At 40.7% G+C, this 25,864-nt stretch overlaps 1 protein-coding gene across 1 annotated transcript in view; it reads right to left on the bottom strand.

Moving 5' to 3' along the window:
* CTBS (chitobiase) overlaps window positions 1-25,717 on the bottom strand; it is a 48,179-nt gene extending 22,462 nt beyond the window's left edge. The window contains exons 1-3 of the mRNA XM_035018156.1: window positions 23,552-25,717; window positions 1,716-1,854; window positions 731-939 (exon numbers count right to left, since the gene is read on the bottom strand). Coding sequence (XP_034874047.1) covers window positions 731-939; window positions 1,716-1,854; window positions 23,552-23,710 — 507 coding nt within the window. The 5' untranslated portion in view covers window positions 23,711-25,717. The remainder of the gene's footprint in view (window positions 1-730; window positions 940-1,715; window positions 1,855-23,551) is intronic.
* Window positions 25,718-25,864: the final 147 nt, after the last annotated feature.

The raw sequence follows: 25,864 nt of genomic DNA, 5'->3' as shown, positions 1-25,864 counted from the left end.
GTGCTGAGCATGGAGCCTACTTAAGATTCTCTCTGCTCCTCCCTTTGCCCCTCCCCTGCCTGCTTGCATGCATGCATGCTCTCAAAAAAAGGAAAAAAAAAAAAAAAAGAAAAGAAAGACTTGGTTATCTTAATATGTGGTCAGGTTTGAGATCACTGATCCAGGGCCACATTATCTTTTATTACCCATATATTGACTGGCAAGATGCCTTCTGCTGTGATCTTCTGCTCTAATCATGCTCACTATGGCAATGGGGAAGGCTTTGTCATAGCTCTGTCAAATTATATGGAGTTAGTACTTAGAGCTTTCTTGGAGGTCAGGTGCTTTACAAGTAATTCAGAGCCTATGAAGTGAGTGAGACACTTCCCCAGAACTATGTCTACTCTTAGGCAAGAGCTATTTCTGTCCTGCCCTAGTGAAAGCAGGGCTGGACAGTAAGCACTTCCTGATTCTTGCTGATCCAGTTGCCTATTTAATATCTCTAACCCTGCTGCAAGGCAAGTAGGGAGAACAATCTCAATGCTGTGTCTTCATATGGACAGAGAACAGAGCACCTTAAAATTCTATAAAACTCTAATAAGAACCTCAAAAGTTCAGAAAACATTTTTAGGATATATGTGCTGAAATTCTCTCCTACTCAGTAAAGCTGAGATTCTATTAGTCACACTTTCATGAATACATTTTGATAGGGAAAATAAGGAAATCCAAAAAATAACAAATGAACTTTTACCTGTGATCCCTTAATTTCACGATGGAAAGAATCTGTGGTTTCTTTGACTAAAGTGGTTAATGCATAATATTCCGGTGATAAACAATTAGCTTCTTGCTCTATGTCTATATTAATTCCATCCATATATTGTGTTTTGGCCAACTTAACTTTTTGAGCTATCCAGGATGCTCTGAAAATAGGATCAGTGATATCCTTTAAGGGTGCATCTCCTATGGAAGAAATATACATCTTTTGTGCATATATGCTTTTTACAGTTTAATGACATTTATTTCACAAAACCTTTAAAACATCTCATTATTTTGGAATACTAAGCCCCCAACTTAAGTTTTTGAAGTAGAGAAATAATATACTGAAATAATAGAAAGTCATTACTCAATCTCCAAAATAACCATAGTTATTTTGAATAATTAGTAATATAATTATGAATAATTAGTAATTAGTAATATAATTCTCAAATTAGAAGTAGAAATTGAAGACTATGACTAACTAAAAGTCATCATGCTAATTAGGATTCACATCTTGCTCAAAATCATAGTGGCTTATTTTTTTTTTAAGATTTTATTTATCTGAGAGGGAGAATGGGAGAGAGAGTGTGCATGGTGGGGGGGGGGTCAGAGGGAGCAGCAGACTCCCCGCTGAGCGGGGAGCGTGGGACTTGATCCTAGGACTCCAGAATCAGGACCTGAGCCAAAGGCAGACGCTTAACGACTGAGCCACCCAGGTGCCCTATAGTTATTTTAACTATCTCTCCCATTGCCCCTGCTTGTGTTCCCTCTCTTGCTGTCTCTCTCTCTGTGTCAAATAAATAAATAAAATCTTTAAAAAAAAAAACTATCTGTGAAATGAATTATTATATAAGATTAATTTTAGGATGAAAAAATTTACCAGATAAACATGAAAAGGGAATTATTTGGAAAGTCAGGATGGCAAACAATGCAAGTAAATACCAATTGGCTGGACACATCTGGTAAAAACTGTAACTCACCTTTTAGCACTACTCTGGCTCCATGTGAATGAGCATAACACATAAGTTCTGGGTCATATTTTCCAAAAATCACCACAGTTGTAATCTGTGACCAATCATAAAATTTCCAAGTTTTATTTCCAACATCAAAAACAAAAACCTGCCAAAACAGCAAAGATAAGCATCATCACTTAAACCAAGAAGAATACAATGCTGACCACCCAAAATAACATTAAACACTGATCATATGCCAGGCATTAAGAGTACAACAAACAAGACATAGGTGTCCTAATATAATTGGTGGTGGGAAAAATTAGCCAGGCCTCAAAAGTAGGGCTAGGAAGAAATAGTGGAAAGAGCCAAGACCTGGAAGCAGAGAAAACATGGTGATTGCATAAGTATTAGGTATAGCTGACACCTTGAATTTGGAAGGAGATAGCAATAAAGAACCAAAGAGTGGTAGGCAGGGTTAAGTTATAAAAGGCCTTGTAAGCCCTCTTAAGAAATTAGTACATTATCCTGAGGGAAAGCATTTTAAAAGAATGTATACATTTTAGGTATGCATTTATATATACATTTTAGAAAAATACCTTCAGCTGAAGTGGGAACAGAGGCTAAAACTGAAAGAATAATAGGAAAGCTGTTAGAAGAATCTATGCAGGAGATGATGATGACCTCAAATTAAACTTGTAGAAAGGCAGAGATAAATAAGATACATGAACAGATATGGAAGATCCTAAGGGCAAAATTAACAGGACTTTGTTACTAATGAATGAGTAAAGTAAGAGAAAGGGAGGTTGATTAGTACTTGTTTCTGGCTGCTGCAGATGGAGCTACTCCATCTATACAAATGTACCAGATCCTGCATTTACTATGAATGGTTTTTGGCGAGACAGACTTCTTAGAATAGTTCTAAGGTGGTAGATGTTATGTTTCACCAGTATCCATCTCGCCCCCCCCCCGCCCAGATAATTCTAGAAGCACAGAAGTCTCATTTTATTCCAGATAAGGTGTTAATTCATTGATTTAGCAAATATTTATTGAATTTCAGTAAGGTTTAGGGAATGTATATTGCTAGACATTAGTGACAGAAGTTAGAGACTAGGTCCATGAGCTGTTCAATTACAAGAGTGTTAAGGGCTGCATGAGAATGCAGGCATCCATGACAGCATATAAAGGGGGACTGCTACGCTGGTAGGGCAGGAAAACAGAACTACACACTTTGGGGGGAAATGGAAATCTGAGCAATGATCTAGACACGATGCAGGGTTACCTATAAACAGAAAGAGCATTCTCAGCAGAGGGAACAAAAGAGGGCAAATGTCTCAATACCTCAGAAGAATTCTGAATTTTTGGAACCAAAAGAATATCAATGTGGCTGGAGCACAGAAATCCTAAAAGTACGTGAAATCAGATAAAACTAGTAAGGTAGGTAGTGACAAGATCAAGTAGGGCTTTGTAGATCACTGGGGATTTTGTATTTTATCCTGAGATGAATGGGCAACCATTAGTGTTTTAAGCAGAGGAGGGACATAAGATTTGCATTAACAAATGAGAAAGGGGGAGAGATCAGTAATCCCTGGGTCACTGTAAGGAGAATGGATGGGTGAGGGGTGGGAGAGAACTAGATATAAGAGTTAAGCCAGACATTTCTTAATTTTCTCATTTTCCTTACATTTTTATTTTTTACTTTTCCAAATTAACTATGCATAATCCATTTTTCTCCTAGGCAATTGCCCACTAAAATAAAAGGTACAGAATGTGAAATTGGAATGGCCCATTGTTTTGGAGGTTTTAGACTCATATTTCCATCACAAACCTTATCCCCTATTTTAATTCTGATAATTAATTGAATTTGTTTAGATTGTTTAAGTTTGTATACTGAGAGCTTGTGATATAATAGAAATCCTAAAAATATAACTGGATGAATGCACTGAAAATATAAGGGTGAAAAGAGCAATGTAGTCTAATCTGTGTTTGAAGAATATAGGTCAGTAGCAAAAAAGACCATTTACCATGAACAGATGAACAAAATTTTGCTTCTTTGAATAATTGATTTTCCAAATGCCCAGAGAGGTATTGGGAGCTACAGTAAATTAGTCAGATGTTTGGTTTCCACACTAAGTAGGTTCTTTACAAACACTTTACCACCTTTACTTCTTCTCCTAAGCAATGTATATATACCTTTTTACTGGCATTTAAATGCCTCTGCTTCAAAATCTGTTAGATTAAGAACTGGAAATTGTCCCAGTCTTTAAAAAAGATTTGCCCTTTGGACTGTGTTAGTTTTAAAAATAAAACTGCCAGTTATTTTACCAGCAAAAAACTGAATTTATTCAGGAATAGCAGAGAATTACAATCCAGGACAAGCAAGCTATGGCAATAGCATTGGTAAATCTACAGAACAAAGGAAAGGAATGCTCTTTTACAGAGGAAAGGGGGGAATTGAGAAGGCTGTTATAAATAAAGTCAATTAGAGTAAACTAGAAACTTGAAATATAGTGGGTTTTCATTGGCTGAGTTATGACAGTCTCTAATTACCTGGGCTTTACTGAGGGAGGAAGAAATCCTTCTTGCTGAGAATAGTAAAGTAGTATCCACGTGCAAGGTACCCCTGCTTTTTCTTTGGGTACCTTTTTGGGTCTGCAATTGATGAGTGGCAGGACATGACAGCGCCCCCTGTTGGCCTCCCAACTCCATTTTAAATGAGGTTTCCTTTTGTTAATTTTCACATTTCCCACTTTTCATCTTTTTTTGAAAACATCACTGATCAAGAGGGAAGTTTTCCACATTTAGTGGTTTTGTCCCTCAGTACCAGGAAGGATCTTCCCCTGGTTGTCACATCCTATATTGGAGGGAAAGTACTTCTATGTTACTCACATTTGATTAGGAGGGAGAAACTCTCAGGTACTCCCACCTAAAGTAGTATCTACTCAAGGTCATAGGTGTTGGAAATCATCTCGAAGGGTTGAGCCAGCATCACATTAATGGAGACAACATTTTTTTAAAGTCTAACAGGCAACAAAATAAACAAATATACAAAACAGAAGTAACTACCAATTCCAAATTGTATAACAGTTCTAAACCAGGACTCTAGGTCTGGAAGTAGACACTGAAATATTTATTGACACTTATTCCAACTTATGGGAGAAAGATTCTATGAAGGCAAACCTGGAGCCATGTATGCCTCCTGGCGGGCTCCACTTAAAGAGACCATGAACACAGAATCATGAATACTACAAGACCACACTAAAAGACTTAACTGAGGCATCTTGAGAAGTGACAGTGCAGATATAAACATGAAGCAATAGCTGATGAACTTTTTGCAAAACAGCACAACCTCAAAGATGTTTTACAGTAGTATTGTTACCTCAAAAGACTGTTTGGAATCAAATGTATTATTGAAAATAGAGTCTGTGGTTGCAAAATCAGAAACCATGAATCTGGATAAGAATCTAAAATCAGTTAATAGTCCAGATGAAGGACTTTTATGAATTCTGAACTTTCTAACCCTTCAAAAATAAAGCAAGTGAAAAACTAATTTGTCCCAGGAACATGATGAAGCTGTTTCCAAAAAGGTATAATCAAAAGAAGAGGTTTCTGCCTTCCACAAGGGCTTGGGAAGTGCAGAGGAGGCGTTGTCTTCCCACAAAAAAGAAGCATCAATGGTGAGGAAAAGGTATACAGGCCTGGTCCAGACATCTTGGGAAATCTGTCTCATCAGATATCATCTGCTTCAATTCCAGGAAATCTTTACTTTCATGTCATCAGATGGTGTGCAGGTCCAGTTATCGTTTGGTGCTTTCTTTACGTGTGTTACATGAATCCAAGAGTCTATTCCCTGGAGTTTCGTGGCACAAGGGTTGGTTTGCAGTTCCTGATAAGGGTCTTCCCAGTGAGGCAGAAGACTTTTTATGGAGGTGTTTTTCATCCCACAAAATCTCTTGAGAGTGCATTGTGATAAGATTGCTCTACCTAAGTATGCTTATTTTTGAGCCCTGATGATGACCCAAAGACTGAAAGAACAGACTCTCCACAGCTAAATATAAAAGAAGAGGGCACATCAAAGAGGGTAGGAAGGATGGAGATGTGGTCAGGAGCCAATCTGACCCACAGGACTGACCATGGGAGGGAGGGTTGCCATAGGTACAGGTAGCAGTGGGGAGCAGACCCCATACCAGGCAACCTGGGCACAGGGAACCCACATTGGGAAGACAAATCCCCATAACATTTGGCTTTGAAAATGGGAGGGGCCAAATTTCATTCTTACAATCAAAGGGGATTAATTCCTGGAATTAAAAAAAAATCAGCTGGCTTGGCTCTGAGAGAGCCAGAGGGCAATAGGAAACTGAGTTCTCACCCTTAAAGAGACAGCACACCAAACGGCCCCTCTAAGACACAGCATAGAGCAGCAGTTTGAAAAACACCAGGGGTATACAAGAAGATTTACTTAATAATAGTGTGTGTTGGAGGGGCAGGGATCTTTGGGAGACTTTAACAACAAAAGAGCTGGTAGGTGCCATTTCCCTCCCCTAGTCTAGATACACAGACAACTGCAGAAGACAGTGCTGTGGGAACACTCTCTACCTAGCTTGCTAACAGCATGCCTCACCTCCACATTCTTATGTAGATCTGCCCCTCCACAAACTGGCTGGCCTTGGCAGGTTTCCTGGGTGGCTGCAGCTCCTCTCCCACTTTGGACCAGCACAGACCTTGCTGGCACCATGCATCCTACCCCCACATTCTCCTGCAGACCTTCCCCCTCCAATACAACCTTAGCCCGAGCCCATCTAAAGTGGTGCCACAAACGTGGAAGTCTACAAGCAGCCCCAACAGGGGCCAGCATTACTCCAAAATGACTCCTGCCCTTGGTAGAGGGGAAGGTAACTACACAGACCAGTCCAACTGCAGCCCCAGCAGTAGACTAGGGGCAGACATCTGATGGCCCTGGCCACCAAACAAAGCTTCTCAGGGGACCACACAGGAAAAGTGTCCTATATTTCCATGCTACTGCATCCCTTAAAAACACCTGGTCAAACTCAACTCAAGCCAAAGGCAGCCCCAGACTAACCCTCTAACAACACAGGTACTAAGCTTTGCCCACAACAGGCAAAAAAGAGCCATTGCAGATGACTGGACTGAAGGCAAACACAGCTGAGCCACAATAGCAGGGTGCATACAATACACATAGGAGGCATCCCTGAAGCACCAGCTTCTGGTGAACAGGGGACATTGCACTGCAGAGCACCACAGAACCTCTTATTCATAAGGCCACTACTTTCAAGAGCAAGAGATGTAGCTGACTTTCCTAACACAGGAAACTGACACAAAGAGTTAGTCAAAATGAGGAGAGGAATATGTCCCAAATGAAAGAACAGGACAAAACCACAGGAAGAGAGCTAAATGAAACAGATAAGTAATATGCCTGATAGAGAATTTAAAGTGTCATAAAGATACTCACTGGACTTGAGAAAAGAGTGAAGGACCTCTGTCAGACCCTCAACAAAGAGACAGAAAACATCAAAAAGAACAAATCAGGTTCTTTTATCTAAGTTCTAATAAGAACTCAATAACAAATTAAAAAACACTAGAGGGAATAAATAGTAAAGTAGAAGAAACAGAAGAATAGATCAGTGACCTGGAGGACAGAGTAATAGAAAGCAATCAAGCTGAACAGGAGGCTAAATAAGTAAATAAATAAATAAAATAACCCAAAATGAAAATAGATGAAAGGGGACTCAACAACACCATCAAGCATAATAACGTTTGCATTATAGGATCCCAGAAGGAGAAGAGAGAGAAAAGGGGACAGAAAATGTATTTGAAGAATAGTTTAAAACTTCCTGAATCTTGGGAAGAAAACAGATATCCAGATGTAGGAGGCACAGAGAGCCCCCAACAAAATCAAGCCAAGGAGGTCCACATCAAGACACACAGTAATTAAAATGGTAAAAAGGAATGGTCAACAGAGAATTTTAAATGTAGCAAGAGCAAACAGTTACATACAAGGGAAATCCCATAAGATTATCAGCTGATTTTTCAGCAGAAACTTTGCAGGCCAGAGAAGAGCGGCATGATATATTCAAAGTGCTAAAAAACAAACAAACAAACCCTGCAATCAAGAATACTCTATCCAGCAAGGTTTTCATTCAGAATAGAAGGAAAGATAGTTTCCCAGACAAACAAAAGTTGAAGGAATTCATCACCACTACTCTAATGCTATAGAAATAGGAAATGTTAAAGGGGACTCTTTGAGTGGAAAGAGTAAGAAAAATAGGAAACACAAAATCAGTAAAATTAAGTATATCTATAAAAATCAGTCAAGGAATTCACAAAATAAAAGGATGTAAAGTAGGATACAATATACTGAAAACATGAAGGGGAGAGGAGTAAAAATTTAGTGCTTTCAGAATGGATTCAAACTTAAGTGACTATCCACTTAATATAGACTGATATATGCCTAAGATGTTATATATAAACCTAACTGTAACCAAATCAACAACCAGAAATAGATACACAAAAAATAAAGAGAAAGGAATCCAAGTATATCATTAAAGAAAGCCAGCAAACTGTGGGGGAAGAGAGCAAGAGAAGAAAGGAACAGAAAACTACAAAAACAACTGAAAAACAAGTAACAAAATGGCAATAAGTACATACCTATCAATAATTACTTTGAACGTAAATGGACTAAAGGCTCCAATCAAAAGACATAAGGTGACAGAATGGATAAAAAAGCAAGGCCCAGGGTGCATGGGTGGCTCAGTTGACTCTTGATCTCAGCCCACATTGGGCTCTACACTGAGCATGGAGCCTACTAAAAAAAAAAAAAAAAGCAAGACCCATCTCTATGCTTCCTACAAGGGACTCATTTTAGACATAAAGACACATGCAGATTGAAAGTGAAGGGATGGAAAAGTATTTCTCATTCAAATGGAAAAGAAAGCTGAGGTAGCAATACTTACATCAGACAAAAGATTTTAAAACAAAGACTATAACAAGAGATAAAGACACTATATAATAATAAAAGGGACAATCCCACAAGAAGATATAACAAATGTAAACATTTATGCACCCAACAAGAGAGCACTCAGATGCATAAAGCAGCTAATAACAAACGAAGTAATCAGTAGCGATGCAATAATAGGAAGGGACTTTAATACCCTACTTACATCAATGGATAGATTATCTAAACAGAATCAATGAAAGAGTGGCTTTGAATGACACATTGAACCAGACAGATCTAATATATTCAGAATATTCCATCCTAAAACAGCAGAATACACATTCTTTTCAAGGGCACATGAAACATTCTCCAGGATAAATCACATGTGAGGCCACAAAATAAGTCAACAAATTCAAAAAGATAGAAGTCATACCATGCATCTTTTCTGATCACAATGCTATGAAACTAGAAATCAACCACAAGAAAAAATACCACAAATACATGGAGGTAATACAATATGCTACTAAACAATGAGAGGGTCAACCAAGAAATCAAAGAGGAAATGGAGACAAATGAAAATGAAAACACAACCATCTAAAATCTTTGGGATGCAGCAAAAGCTGTTCTCAGAGGAAATTTTAGAGCAATAGAGGCTTATCTCAATAAGAAAAATCTCAAACAACCTAACTTTACACCTAAAGGAGCTAGAAAAAGAACAAAGCAAACCCAAAACCAGTAGAAGGATGGACATAATAAAAATTAGAGCTGATCAATGAAATCAGGAGCCACTACTTTGAAAAGATAAACAAAATTAATAAACTTTAGCCAAAACTATCAAAAAAAAAAAGAAAGAAAAGACTCAAAATCAGAAATAAAAGAGAAGTAACAACCAGAAATACAGAAATATATGACAAAAATTGGGACAACCTAGAAGAAATAGATAAATTCCTAGAGACATATAACCTCCTGAAACTGAATTAGAAAGAAATAGAAAATTTGAACAGACTGATTACCAGCAATGAAGTTGAGTCTAATCAAAAAATACCAAACAAAAATCCAGGACCAGATGGCTTCACAGGTGAATTCTACCAAACATTTAAAGAAGAGTTAATAGCTATTCCTCTCAAACTATTCCAAAAAATAGAAGAGGAAAGACAGCTTTCAAATTCATTCAATGAGGCCAACATTACCCAGATACCCAAACCAGACAAAGACACTACAAAAAAGAAGAAAAGAAAGAAAAGAAAGAAAAGAAAGAAAAGAAAGAAAAGAAAGAAAGAAAGAAAGGAAACTACAGGCCAATATCTCTGGTAAACATAGATGCAAAAAACCCTCAACAAACTATTAGCAAACCAAATCCAACAATACATTAAAAAAATCATTCCCCAGAATCAAATGGGATTTATTCCTGGGCTAGAAGAGTGATTCAGTATTCACAAATCAATCAACATGATACATCACATCAACAAGAGAAGGCATAAAAACCATATGATCATTTCAATAGATTCAGAAAATGCATTCAGCAAAGTACAACATCCATTCAACTGAAAACAAATTTAGAGGGAAAATATCTCAAAAAATAAAGGCTATATAAGAAAAACCCACAGCTAACATCATATTCAATGGTGAAAAACTGAGAGCTTTCCCCCTAAGATCGGGAACAAGACAAGGATGTTCACACTCCCCGCTTTTAGTCAACATAGTTCTGGAAGTCCTAGCCACAGCAATCGGACAAGAAAAAGAAATAAAAAGGAATCCAAGTTGGTAAGGAAGATCTAAAACTGTTACTATTTGCAGATGACATAATACTATATATAGAAAACCCTAAAAACTTCACCAAAAAAGCCACCATAAGTGATAAATGAATTCAGTAAGATTTCAGGATGTAAAATCAATAGAGAAATCCATTACATTTCTATACACTAATGAAGTAGCAGAAAGAGAAATTAAGAAAACAATCCCATTTACAATTGCACCAAAAATAATAAAATACCTAGGAATAAATTTATCCAAGGAGGTGAAAGACCTATACTCTGAAAACTATAAAACAATGATGAAAGAAATGAAGACAACACAAATTGAAAGATATTCCATGCTCATAGCTTGGAAGAACCAATATTGTTAAAATGTCCATACTACCCAAAGCAATCTACAGATTTAATGCAATCCCCATCAAAATACCAACAGCATTTTTCAAAGAACTAGAATAATACTAAAATTTCTATGGAACCACAAAAGACCTCAAATAGCCAATGTAATCTTGAAAAAAAGAACAAAACTGGAGGTATCACAATCCTACATTTCAAGATACTGCAAAGCTACAGTAATCAAAACAGTATGGTACTGGCACAAAAATAGACACGTAGATCAGTGGAACAGAATAATAGAGCCCAGAAATAAACCCACAATTATATGGACATTAATCTTTGACAAAGGAGGCAAGACTATGCAATGGGAAAAAGACGGTCTCTTCAACAAATGATGTTGGGAAAATTGGACAGCTACATGCAAAATAATGAAACCAGACCATTTTCTCATATCATACAGAAAAATAAACTGAAATGGATTAAATGTAAGACCTGAAACCATAAAAATCCTAGAGGAGAATACAGGCAGTAATTTCTCTGATATTGGTCATAGTAACATTTTTCTAGATAGATCTCCTGAAGCCAGAGGATAAAAGCAAAAATATACTATTGGGACTACATCAAAATAAGAAGCTTCTGCACATTGAAGGAAACAATCAACAAAACTAAAAGGCAACCTACTGAATGGGAGAAGATATTTGCAGATGACATATCTGATAAAGGGTTGGTATCCAAATTATATAAAGAACTTATACAATTCAACACCAAAACCCCAAATAATCCAATTAAAAATGGGCAGAAGACATGAACAGACACTTCTCCAAAGAAGACTTTCAGATGGCCAACAGACACATGAAAAGATGCTCAACATCACTAATCATCAGGGAAATGCAAAACAAAACCACAATGAGATATCACCTCACACTTGTCAGAATGGCAAAAATAAAAAACACAAGAAACAAGTGTTGGTGAGGCTGTGGAGGAAAAGGAACCCTCATGCACTCTTCGTGGGGAAGCAAACTGGTGCAGCCACTTTGGAAAACTGTATGGAGCTTCTTCGAAAAATTAAAAATAGAACTTCCCTAGGATGTAGCAGTTCCACTACTGGGTATTTACCCAAAGAATATAAAAATACTAATTCAAAAAGATATATGCAACCCCATGTTTATTACAGCATTATCTACTACAATAGCCAAATTATAGAAGAAGCCCAAGTATCCATCGATAGATGAATGAATAAAGAAGGTGTAGTGTGTACACAAACATACACGTATACGTGTACACACACACACACACACACACACAATGGAATATTATTCCACCATCAAAAAGAATGATATCTTGCCATTTGCAACAACATGGATGGATCTAAAGGGTATACGGCTAAGGGAAATAAGTCAGAGAAAGACAAATACCATATGATTTCACTCATATGTGGAATTTAAGAAACAAAGGAAAAAAAGACAAAAAAAAAAAATCACTGTTAACTAGAGACCAGAGAATAAAGATGGCAGAGCAGTAGGGGACCCTATTCCAACTGGTCCCCTGAATTGAGCTGGATATCTACCAGACCACTCTGAACACCCACCAAATCAGCCTGAGATGTAAGAAGATATATCTGGATCTCTACAAACAAATATCGCACGTGGTTGGTTTCAAGCTATGAAGCAGGGAGCCGTGATTCCACAGGCACATATCTGAAGATAAATGGAAGAGGGAGGGAGCCGTGGGGATCCTGCACTGCTGGTGAGCAAAAGCCTCCCGCACTGGGGATGGGGCACAGACTCGCAGACAGGTAGTGGTGGGGAAAGGACTTTAGGGCAGCCCCCCAGGCTGAAACCTGGAGGGGCGGGGCTGTGCTTGTGAACTGGGGATGCCTGGCTGTTTTAGAAGCACAAAGGGCAGAGATGAGCCCCGACCTGGAGGCAAGGACTGGGAGTGCTGCTGAGGGGCGCAAAACCCAGGACGCTGCAGTTTATAGCAGCACAGACAGAAATGGAGATAGTGTGGCCTGGAGAGCTCACTGAGGAACAGACTGTGATCTCTGTTCTGAGGCAGAGGGTTGGAAATGATCTCTTCTGCTCTGACTCTCAGAAGAGACGCAGAAAGACTCCAGAGAACAAAAGCCCCCCATAAACAGTTTTCACTGAGCCCATCCCCCACCACAGGGGGCAAAGCAACTCTGCCCAAACAGGGTTGCCTGAGTAACAGCGAGGCAGGCCCCTCCCCCAGAAGATGGGCTGGGAGAACAAGAGGCCGACAACCCTAAGGTCCCTATAAAACAGGTGCATCTTGCTTGGGTTGTGGTCAATAATTTGGACTCTGTACATTCCCTCAACCACCCCTCAACAGAATGACTAGGAGGAGGAACCCCCAAAATAGGAAAGACTCAGAGACTTTGACTTCTGCCACAGATTTACAAATGGATACAGATACAATCAAGATGTCGGAGATGGACTTCAGGGTAGCAATTACGAAGACAATAGCTAGAATGGAGAAATCGATTAATGGCAACACAGAGTCTCTAAGGGCAGAAATGAAAGCTGAATCGGCAGAACTTAAAAATGCTATCAGTGAGATTCAATCTAAACTAGACAATCTACCAGCTAAGGTAAGCCAGGCAGAAGAACAAATTAGTAATCTAGAAGACCAATTGATAGAAAAGAAGGAAAAAGAGGAAGCCAGGGAGAAACTGGGGGTGAAACAACTCACAATCCATGAAAACAGAATCAGAGAAATAAGTGACACCATGAAAAGTTCCAATGTCAGAATTATTGGGATCCCTGAGTGGGTGGAGAGAGAGAGAGGACTAGAAGATATATTAGAGCAAATTGGAGCTGAGAACTTCCCTAATCTGGGGAATGAAACAAACATTCGTGTCCTAGAGGCAGAGAGGACCCCTCCCAAGATCAAGGAAAACAGGCCAATGCTCTGGCATGTAATAGTAAAACTCACAAATCTTAGAACCAAGGAAACCATCTTAAGGGCAATTAGGGAGAAGAGATTCCTCACGTACAGAGCAAGAAACATCAGAATAACGTCAGACCTATCCACAGAGACCTGGCAAGCCAGAAAGGCCTGGCAAGATATATTCAGGGTACAAAATGAGAAAAACATGCAGCCAAGAATACTTTACCCGGCAAGGCTGTCATTTAGAATGGATGGAGAGATGCAGAGCTTCCAAGACTGACAGAATATGTGACTGAAAGAATATGTGACCACTAAGCTGGCCCTGCAAGAAATATTAAGGGGGATTCTATAAAAGGAGAAAGACCCCAAGAGTGATCTACAACAGAAATTTACAGAGACAATCTATAGAAACAAGGACTTCACAGGCAACATGATGACAAGAAATTCATATCTTTCAATAATCACTCTTAATGTGAACGGCCTAAATGGTCCCATAAAACGGCACAGGGTTGCAGATTGGATAAAAAGATAGGACCCATCCATATGCTGTCTACAAGACACTCATTTTGAACCTAAAGATACATCCAGACTGAAAGTGAAGGGATGGAGATCCATCTTCCATGCCAGCGGACCTCAAAAGAAAGCTGGGGTAGCCATTCTTATATCAGACAAATTAGATTTTAAACTAAAGTCTGCAATAAGAGACACAGAAGGACACTATATCATTCTTAAAGGGTCTATCCAACAAGAAGATCTAACAATCATAAATATCTACACCCCCCAATGGGAGTAGCCATCTACATAAGCCAACTGTTAACCAAAATAGTCATACTGATAACATTAATTGTAGGAGACCTCAATACTCCACTCTCAGCAATAGACATCTAAGCAGATCATCTAAGCAGAAAATCAACAAAGAAACAAGAGCTTTGAATGACACACTGGACCAGATGGACTTCAGAGATATATACAGAACATTCCACCCTAAAACAACAGATACTCAATCTTCTTGAGTGCACACAGAACTTTCTCCAGAATAGACCACATACTGGGTCACAAATCAGGTCTCAACCGATACCAAACGACTGAAATTATTCCCTGCATATTCTCAGACCATAATGCTCTAAAACTGGAACTCAATCACAAGAAAAAATTTGGGAGAAATTCAAACACTTGCAAGCTAAAGACCACTCTGCTCAAGAATGTTTGGGTCAACCAGGTAATCAAAGAAGAACTTAAACAATATATGGAAACCAATGAGAATGAAAACACATTGGTCCAAAACCTATGGGACCCTGCAAAGGCAGTCCTAAGGGGGAGATATATAGACATCCAAGCCTCACTCAAAAAAATAGAAAAATCCTGAATTCACCAACTAACTCTACACCTTAAAGAACTAGAGAAAAAGCAACAAACGATGCCTAAGCCATGCATTAGAAGAGAAATAATTAAGATTAGAGCAGAGATCAATGAATTAGAAACCAGAAACACAGTGAATGAAACTAGAAGCTGGTTCTTTGAAAGAATTAATAAGATTGATAAACCACTGGTCAGACTTATCCAAAAGAAAAGAGAAAGGACGCAAATTAATAAAATTATGAATGAAAGGGGAGAGAGCACGACTAACACCAAGGAAATAGAAACAATTATTAGAAATTATTATCAACAACTATATGCCAATAAACTGAGCAATCTGGATGAAATGGAGGCCTTCCTGGAAACCTATAAACTCCCAAGACTGAAACAGGAAGAAATTGACAACCTGAATAGGCCAATAACCAGTAACGAGATTGAAGCAGTGATCAAAAGCCTCCCAAAAAACAAGAGTCCAGGGCCTGATGGATTCCCTGGGGAGCTCTACCACATTCAAAAAAGAAATAATACCTATTCTCCTGAAGCTGTTTCAAAAAACAGAAACAGAAGGAAAACTTCCATACTCATTCTATGAGGCCAGCATTACCTTAATCCCCAAACCAGGCAAAGACCCCATCAAAAAGGAGAATTTCAGACCAATATCCCTGATGAGTATGGATTCCAAAATTCTCAACAAAATCCTAGCTAATAGGATCCAACAATACATTAAGAGGATCATCCACCACGACCAAGTGAGATTTATCCCTGGGATGCAAGGGTGGTTCAACATTCGCAAATCAATCAATGTGATAGAACACATTAATAAGAGGAGGGAGAAGAACCATATGGTCCTCTCAATTGATGCAGAAAAAGCATTTGACAAAATACAGCATCCTTTCCTGATTAAAACTCTTCAGAGTATAGGATAGAGGGAACATTCCTCAGGTTCATAAAATCCATCTATGAAAAACCCACAACGAAGATCATCCTTAATGGGGAAAAGAGGAAAGCCTTTCCCAGAAGATCAGGAACATGTCAAGGATGCCCACTCTTGCCACTATTGTTCAACATAGTACTAGAAGTCCTAGCAACAGCAATCAGACAACAAAAAGAAATAAAAGGTATGCAAATTGGCAAAGAAGAAGTCAAACTCTCTCTTCACAGATGACATGATACTTTATGTGGAAAATCCAAAAGTCTCCACCCCCAAATAACTAGAACTCATACAGCAATTCAGTAATGTGGCAGGATACGAAATCAATGCACAGAAATCAGTTGCTTTCTTATACACTAACAATGCAACTGTAGACAGAGAAATTAGAGAAACGATTCCATTTACAATAGCACCAAAAACCATAAGATACTTTGTAATAAACCTAACCAAAGCGGTAAAGGATCTATACTCTAGGAACTACAGAACACTCAGGAAAGAAATTGAAGACACAAAAAGATGGAAAAACATTTCATGCTCATGGATCAGAAGAATAAACATTGTTAAAATGTCTATGCTGCCCAGAGCAATGTATACCTTCAATGCCATCCCAATCAAAATTCCAATGACATTTTTCAAAGTGCTGGAACAAACAATCCTAAAATTTTTATGGAATCAGAAAAGACCCCAAATCGCCAAGAAAATGTTGAAAAAGAAAAACAAAGCTGGGGGCATCACGGTGCCCGATTTCAAGCTATATTACAAAGCTGTGATCACCAAGACAGCATGGTACTGGCACAAAAACAGACATATAGACCAATGGAACAGAAAGAGAGCCCAGACATGGACCCTCAACTCTATGGTCAAATAATCTTCGACAAAGCAGGAAAAAATATGCAATAGAAAAAAGACAGTCTCTTCAATAAATGGTGCTGGGAAAATTGGACAGCTATATGCAGAAGAATGAAACTCGACCATTCTCTAACACCATACACAAAGATAAACTCAAAATGGATGAAAGACCTCAATGTGAGGCAGGAATCCATCAAAATCCTAGAGGAGAACATAGGCAGTAACCTCTTTGACATCGGCCACAGCAACTTCTTTCAAGATACATCTCCAAAGGCAAGTGAAACAAAAGCAAAAATGAATTTTTGGGACTTTATCAAGATAAAAAGCTTCTGCACAGCAAAGGAAACAGTCAACAAAACAAAGAGGCAACCCACAGAATGGGAGAAGATATTTGCAAATGACACTACAGAAGAAGGGCTGATTTCCAAGATCTATAAAGAACTTCCCAAACTCAACACCCAAAAAACAAATAATCAAATCAAAAAATGGGCATAAGATATGAACAGACACGTCTCAAAAGAAGACATACAAATGGCTAACAGACACATGAAAAAATGTTCATCGTCATTAGCCATCAGGGAAATTCAAATCAAAAACCACGTTGAGATACCACCTTACACCAGTTAGAATGGCAAAAATTGACAAAGCAAGAAATGACAAATGTTGGAGAAGTTGTGGAGAAAGGGGAACCCTCTTAGACTGTTCGTGGGAATGCAAGTTGGTACAGCGTCTTTGGAAAACAGTGTGGAGGTTCCTCAAAAATTTAAAAATAAAGCTACCCTATGACCCAGCAATTGCACTACTGGGGATTTACCCCAAAGACACAGATGTAGTGAAAAGAAGGGCCACATGCACCCCAATGTTCATAGCAGCAATGTCCACAATAGCCAAACTATGGAAAGAACTGAGATGCCCTTCAACAGATGAATGGATAAAGAAGATGTGGTCCATATATACAATGGAATATTACTCAGCCATCAGAAAGGATGAATATCCAACTTTTGCATCAGCATGGATGGGACTGGAGGAGATTATGTTAAGTGAAATAAGTCAAGCAGAGAAAGTCAATTATCATATGGTTTCACTTATTTGTGGAGCATAAGGAATAGCATGGAGGACATTAGGAGAAGGAAGGGAAAAATGAAGGGGGCGGAATTTGAGGGGGAGGCGAACCATGAGACACTATGGACTCTGAGAAACAAACTGAGGGTTTTAGAGGGGAGGGGTGTGGGGGGTTGGGTTAGCCTGGTGATGGCACATACTGCATGGAGCACTGGATGTTATATGAAAACAATGAATCATGGAACACTACATCAAAAACTAATGATGTATTGTATGGTGACTAACATAATAAAATTACATTTAAAAAATAAAAAAATAAAAAAAAAGATAACTGATGGATACCAGAGGGGGAGGGATGGAGGGATGGGTAAAATAGGTGAAAGGGATTAAGAATACAGTTATGATGAGCACTGAGTAATGTACAGATCTGTTGAATCACTATATTGTACACCCTGAAATTAATATAACACTGTATGCTAATTATACTGGAATTTTAAAAATTTTAAATAACAAAGTATAGTTATTTTTAATAGAAGCAATTAGACCTTTACAATATTGAAGTATGTATCTCCTTTTATTAACTGTGGGTCAGAGGAGGCAGGGCAAAGTGCACTGGATGTCCTATGACTATTACAAGGGTGAGACCGAGGAGTTCAAATGGGGGTGGATCTGAGAGTTAGAGGACCAACAGCAGTGCTTTAGGCCAAGGTATTTGGAGGATCTCTATTAATTCTGCCAGTTGAATCTTAATAGTGCCATTAGTGCATGTGACTAACCCTGAGGATTGAGGACCGTATGCACAATGAAAGTGTTGTAAAACCAGCCAAACAGCATAGAACCTGACCAGTAAAATAGGTTCCCTGATCACTGTAATATCTGAGAGGGGTGCCCCAGGTATTATCTTTTCTGATAGAAGCATTGTCCTGACTTAGAAGAGAAAGCTTTGGTCCAGTGAGAAAACACACAAACCATGACTAAAATATATTTATCCATGAGAGGGGAAGTTGTCTAAAATGCATTTGTAGGAACAGATTTCTCTGGATGGTAGGCACTTTGGAAAGCCTCATTAACTTTTCCCCACCAAAATTTGTTCATAAATGCTATCATTTGTCAGCAGACTAATTGTTCAATGCATGTACAGTGGTTAAGTACAGGAAATTTTAGAATTTCTGGTAGGGCCATAGTGTTATTTGGCCCACAACAGAGTTGTCTTTTTATGGAGCCAACAATTATTAGATTTCCAATATTTTTCCCTTCTCTAGGGCCAATTGTTGGGTATTTCTGGTCAATTTTTCCAAAATTATCATTTGAGAGAACATCCCTTTGAGCGATGGGAGAGGTCTGGCCAATGATTTCCTTGAGAAGAGCAATTTTGGCAGAAATAGTGAGGTGGATTACTTTGTCCTCCAGGGAGTGAGTCTGAAATGCCAGGAACCTTCAGAGCTAGGGCAGTCAACAAAAATATGGCTTCTAATAAATTTTGGACATAGGAGCCATTTTAAATTTTATTTCCATTAGAGATAAGGACAGCCCATTGTCCCCATGATATTCCAAAGTCATGAGCTACCCCCAAAACATAACAACTAACGGTATAAATGTTTGCAGTTTTACCCTTGGCAAAATGGGGGAGGGGGTTAGGAGCCACAGGGTGCCAAGAAATAACAATGTTATTTATTGCTTGGAGGTCTTGGGCAAACCTCCATCCTTGTCATTGGGTTTTCTCGTAGCTAAAATAGGGGTATTACAGGCACTACTGCAGGAGACAATGAAGCCCCAAGCATTGTAATATTCTATTATGGACTTGATGTCTCCTTGAGAGCCTTATTTATAGGGCATTAATTATGGGAGAGGTTTTAAGGGATCTATTTGAATCCTGATGGGAGGTGCACTGGGGATTTTGCCAGTATCAATTGAGGCTTTTGCCCATAAAAAGGATGGTAGCTCAGCCAATACGAATAAATAAAATATGTTGAAGGGTCATTTAATTTCCTTGGTTGCCTATTTTCATTACTCTTGTCAAATTCTAGAGTTATTTCTCCCATTTGAGAAAAATATTGGCATGATACTTTTCTAAGAACTCTCAGCCCAATAAATGGAGGTAGAATAACTCAAGAGAAAAAGGGTAGGTCTCAAAGGGCCTACACAAAAGGGAAAAGGTTCAGAGACAGGATCTTGTTGAGGTTTATTAGAGACCCCCCACTATTTGAACTGTTTTAGTGCTCTAAGGCAGGGGCTGCTCTGTAGCAGTGGGGTTAAGCACTGAGAGTGTAGTTCTGGTATCAAAAAAAACAGATTTTCATTTCCAGTCTGGAGAGTGGTTTCTCTGAAGCCAATTAAGAGAGAGGATTGAGAAGAGCCCCTATAATTCCTTGGAACTCTGTTACCGGGAATTAAGAGGACATTGGAAAGGCCAACGAGAAGGATGAAGGTACCATTTAAGAATGCTTAAATTCATAAAACTCTCTTTTTCCCAATGCCCTGGCTCTTTAGAACAGTAACAACAGAAACTATGGGGATTTGGGTTTTGTTTAGGGGCCTTCATTTGCTGGAATTGAAAATTGAGATTTTTAGCAGTCTTTCTTTTAGGTGGTTCATCAAGGATGTGAGTGAGCAGATTTGCCAAATTAACTAAATCTGGAGTGGTAAGTTTCTTATTTCATCCTGATCCTTTTAACTAAGAGAGAAAGGTCCCAGTTAAGCCCATTAATAAACAGAATGAAATGCTACCCAGGTGGATTCAACATCTACAGAAAGACCAGAATATTCTTGAAATACAATTTGGAGTTGATTGTAATAATCATAAACAGGTTTGTCAGGCTTTTGTGTATAAGCTTGACTCTTGTTTCAATCAGCAGGCTTAACAAAAGCTACTCTAATTGCTCAGTAGAGATTTCCAGTGAGTGTTCTAGCATCTTGTCAAAAATTTGGGGTTTCTCTAAATCACCATCAGGATGTTACCTTAGGGTTAGTTTCATCCAATATTTGGCCTGGTCCTCACCACTAAGCAGGTGGACTAGTTGATATAAATCTGAGAAATGAAGTCTGAATATGCTAAATTTTTCAGCAAATTTATGGGGTACTCAGTCACTTTAGGAAACTTTATGGCTCACAATTCAGCCTTATAAGGGGGATCATAAGAAATAAGGGATCATAAGAAACTTGGGTTTTGTTTAGGTCAACAAAAAACTTTAAAGAGGAAGGTTTGGGGGCACTTGGGTGGCTCAGTCGGTTAAGCGTCTGCCTTCAGCTCAGGTCATGATTTCAGGGTCCAGGGATCGAGCCCCACCTTGGGCTCCCTGCTCAGCAGTCAGTGGGGAGTCTGCTTTTCCCTGTCCCTCTGCCCTTCTCACTCATGTGTTCTCTCCCTCTCTCCGATAAATAAAAAATAAAAAATAAAGTTAAAAAAATAAAGAATATGGTTTTTAAGAGGCTCAGGAGAGGAAGGAGAAGACAGATTCATGTCTGCAAAGATGAGGGAGGGAAAGGGGGCCTCAGAAGCCATTTAGACTCCTTTCGATTGTTTGCCTCAGTTAGGTTAGAAACAGTATCTTTCAAAGATGCAAACTCAGAATCCTGAGAACATCTGGAAGCCTCGAGGTACCATTTAAAATAAGCATCGCATTCAGTGTTTTGTTTTGGAGCCATAGCTGACTTCAAGTAAAGCAGGTTTGGGGAGATCGAAATTCCCCATAATGGCCATTGATGTTCTACATTTTGGTTAAGTCAGTCCATTTAGTTATAAGTACATATGAGAGAGACCATAGGTTTTTTGTTTTCTCAAAGATTTTATTTATTTGAGAGTGCGAGAGCGAGCGAGCGGGGCGGGGGGAGGCAGGAGAAGCAGGCTCCCCACTGAGCAGGGAGCCCTACACGGGGCTTGATCCCAGGACCCCGAGATTACAACCTGAGCTGAAGGCAGCTGCTCAACTGACTGAGCCACCCAGGTGCCCTGAGACCATAGTTTTAAAACAAAACTGGCCAGAGCCTGGCCGGGGACACCCTCAAAGCATTGATGACTGGGATCCCATTTCCTGAAGGTTTTTCTCTAAAGAGAAAAATTCCTAAACAGCAGTTTCAACAGAACAGCCTGGTTCCAGAAGGAATCAGACCAAAGGCCAACACAGTTCCAGTAGCAACAGTCCAGTTCCAGACAGGAGTCCTACCAAGGGCCAAAGTGAGTACTCTCAGAAAACAAACAAAAACACGGCCTTGAAACAAACCCCAAATAATGTCTGGAAAACTCAAACACAAAGCATGGAGCTTGAAATCCGGAACAAAACTTACCCTCAAACCCCAGGGTCGGCAAGAAAGCAACGAGCACATGCTCCGTGGGTACCAGCACCTGTTTTCTCACCAGCCTCAGAGCTGCTGGGATCTTCTCTGGATCCCACTTCTGATCACTAAGTAATGTTAACCTTAAAAAAAAAAAGCTGTCAGCTATTTTACCAGGAAAGAAGTGTTTATTTGGGAATAGCAGAAAATTGCAAACCAGGACAAACGAGCTACAGCAAAACCACGAAACAAAGAAGAAAAACACTCCTTTTGGAGGGAAAGGGGAAGTGAGGAAGACTGTTATAAACAAAACATCAATTGGAGTAAACTGGGAGTTTGAAGTATAGCGGCTTTTGATTGGCTAAGTTGTAACGATGTCTCATTGGTTGGGCTGTTGCCAGAAAGGAGGAAAGCCTTTCTTCTCCCTGTTAGGGTAGTAAAGTAGCACCACCTGCAAAGTACCCCTGCTTTCCCTATTGGGTCTGTACTTGAGGAGGAGGTGAGCGCTCCCCCTGCCTGGCCTCCTGACCATTACTTTAGGAAGTTTCCTTTTTTTTTTTTTTTTTTTTTTAATTTAAATTTTAGTTAGTGAGCATACATACAGTGCAATATGGGTTTCTGGAGTAGAATTCAGTGACTCATCACTTACACACGACACCCAGTGCTCATCGTAACAAGTGCCCTCTTTAATACCCAAGAAACAACAGATGTTGGAGGGGATGCAGAGAAAGGGGAACCCTCTTGCACTGTTGGTGGGACTGCAAACGCAGATGCAGCCACTCTGGAGAAGAGTATGGAGGCTCCTCAAAAAGTTAGAGGAGGTTTCTGTCTATTATTTTTCACAGGATTAAGCCTTTCCTCCTTCAACTCCTGTTGTAGTCATCAAACTCTAGGGGTCAGGTGGTTTTTCACACTGCCTGTGAAAGGGTGTTTGATTAAAGTTCCCCAAAGCCTTATAAATTGTTAGGTGGGTACAAGGAGAATTATTTTTACCATCCTTCTTGGATTGTTTTGAGGCGCCTAAAAGAAGGGCTGGTAGATAGGGAAAAGCAAAGGTAAGTAGAACATTCTGCATTCCAGTGTTGTGTTGGAGTGCTGAGATTCTCTGATGCTAAATATTCATTCTCTTAGAAAACGGTGGAACTCGCTACTTAGGAAATACCTCATTATCCTACCTCCTTGCTAGTATGTCCAGAGGGCCCCCCCGAGAGACACTGTAGGGCAATGGAAGAACCTTGGCTTTGGGGGTCAGACCTGGGTTTGAACACCTGCCTCAACCTCTCGGAGTGTCCTCATCCCACGAGGAAGGAATCCATGGAGAGGCCCTCAGGGAGTGGTCAAAGTTGGTGACTGCACCCACACCACCTCTTCGTAGGGCTGAGTTTTACTCTAACTTCTTACCAGGCCATAAGGACCAGACCCGAAAGGGCGAGGGGGAGGCACTGACCTCGAAGTCACGGTGCTGGGTGATGGGCTGGCACAACGCTGGATCGTGGCAAGGGCAGTGGGCCCCTGCCCAGAATGGCAGCACCAGCACAGCGAGCCCGGGGACGCCATGTGGTGGGCGGGCGAGGAGGCACAGGCGACCAAGCTGCGGCGGGGACATGACGGCAGCCACTCCGCGGCGGGAGCGGGTTCCTCCCCGCGCTGGCTCCGGTGGAGACTCTCAGCAAGGCGGGCCCTGCCCCGGGGCAGCGCGGACTTGGGAGGGGCTGACACAGGAAGGGCGGGGCAGTCTTGGCCAAGGGGGACAAGAAGGTGGGGTGAAGGAGAAAGGCTGCCTTGAACACCTGCCCTGGCAAGCCAGTGCCTCGGGCCCCCAGCAGACCTGTTGACTCCATCAAGTCATCATCATCAGTACCGTTTATACCCGCTCAACACTCTGCACCTGCCTTCGTGTCACGGCCCTTTGTACTCCTTGTACAGTTTGAAAGTGGAGGGGGCCCCCCAAATGGAGAAGTAGGGGACCTGGATAGGGATGACTGAGCACCATGGTTGGAATGGGGCAGGGGGTTCGGGAGCTTTCCTGGTGTGCTCTGAAACTGGCCCCCGCACACAGAGGGCAGGGAGGGACGGAAGAAGGAGGCAGGTCACTCCAGGTTGGCAGGTGGCCGTTTCAGTAAGGCCAGTGGAGCTTACACACGAGGCTTGTCTTGAGCGGCAGCCCTCCAGATCTTAAAAAGCTCTATAGAGGGGCCCCAACTGGGCTCAGTCGCATAGGCTGTGCAGGTGTTTTCAATACGACATCACCATCTCAAGGTCATGTCCTTGGAGCAGCCCTTGCGAGCAGGAAAGGCCAGCGGAACCCACATTCCAAGGACAGACGAAGGGGCGAGGAGCCTCAGAGTGCTCACAGGTCAATCGGCTGTCCTGTCTTTTTGATGACGCTCCCAACACTCCACCCCTGGTGACCAGTTCTTACGATCTCACACGCCCCCCTCTTCCACAATGAGCCCTGAGTGGTCAGCACGGGTTTCATTAACCTGGAGGTGGCTCTTTTGGTGGCTATCTGGGCATTGGAGGCAGATGCCATAGTGACGATACAGGTACACGTAAGAGAAAACACAGATGAAGACAATGATTCCCCAGGTTAGTGACAACTCTTTCCATCAAAAGCCCCGGGATCCAAACCATCAATTTATTAAATCCTCTAGGCTGGGAGTTGGATCACTCAGGGCATTCACCTGTGTCTTCCTGTGATTTAATAAGGATGATACATTAGCAGACTCACCAGGTAGGAGCTGAGAACATTCAGTTTTGATAATGGCTCAGGTGCCTCCCTGTGAGGCAAGAATAATGTCCAAGGCCATCCTATGTTAGAGGACAGTTTTTCTTCTTAGAGTCATTTCAGTGCTCAGTAAGGACAGGTGTTTTGGGCTATCATTCAGGGCTTGCTGACTGAATTCAGCCAGGGCTTCTCCACGTGCTGTACCACCCTCCAAGGCCGTGGAGGGAACGAAGACTGTAGCCAGTAACCGTACCAGGGAGACAGTGCCCACCTGGGCTTGAGGAGAGAGGGAGGTTGGCAGCTTTAGGAGTCTGCCTCAGTTGTGCATACTGTGCATGTTGGCCAGGGGGGCAGCACTGTCAGGCGTGAGGAGACAGACTGGGGACAGGACACGCCAGAATAGGACCCTCGCCTTCTCCTCTCTCTCCACGTGTCTGTTCCATTTCAGGCACAGTGCATTTCAACAGGTCCAGCTTGCAGCAGGACAATGGATCCCAGTGGAGAATGAGTAGTCCCTCCTCACCCAGGAATGTGAAGTAACTCGCCAGCCCTGTCAGCATGCCCCATTGCAAATTCCAGTAGATCATTCCTTTCCCAGGCATGACGGGGCTTGGTGTTCTCAGCAGCATGGCATGCTGACCCATGGTTGAGAGTTGGAGCAAGGGCTGTTTCCTGTCACGTCCACACCTGTTTGGTGTTGGGGGCCTTGTCAGGGGTCCCCAGTCTGGGATATAGGGCAACTGGTCCTACTCACTGATTATTCAAACGTATTAAAGCCTAGACAGTACTTTAGTCTACCTGCCGAAGGTGGTTTTATCTATTAATTTAATCTGCTGTGTTAATATTTTTTCTCTCCACCAACCCTGCTGCTTATGGATCATGGGGGAGATGAAACCTCCATTTGATGTCTTTTTTTTTTTTTTGCCCAGTCTTCTATATCATGACCTTCAAAATGTGACTCCCCAATTGCTATCTATTTGATGAGGCTCCCCATACATAGTTCTCAGTTTCTCCAATCCCCTAATGGTGGCA

This window comes from Mirounga leonina, unplaced genomic scaffold (genome assembly GCF_011800145.1).
Source record: "Mirounga leonina isolate KUSES-001 unplaced genomic scaffold, KU_Mleo_1.0 Mir_173, whole genome shotgun sequence".
NCBI classification, from domain to species: domain Eukaryota; kingdom Metazoa; phylum Chordata; class Mammalia; order Carnivora; family Phocidae; genus Mirounga; species Mirounga leonina.
The sequence above is the reverse complement of the archived record's forward strand: the minus strand, read 5'-3'. Positions and strand labels throughout refer to the sequence as shown.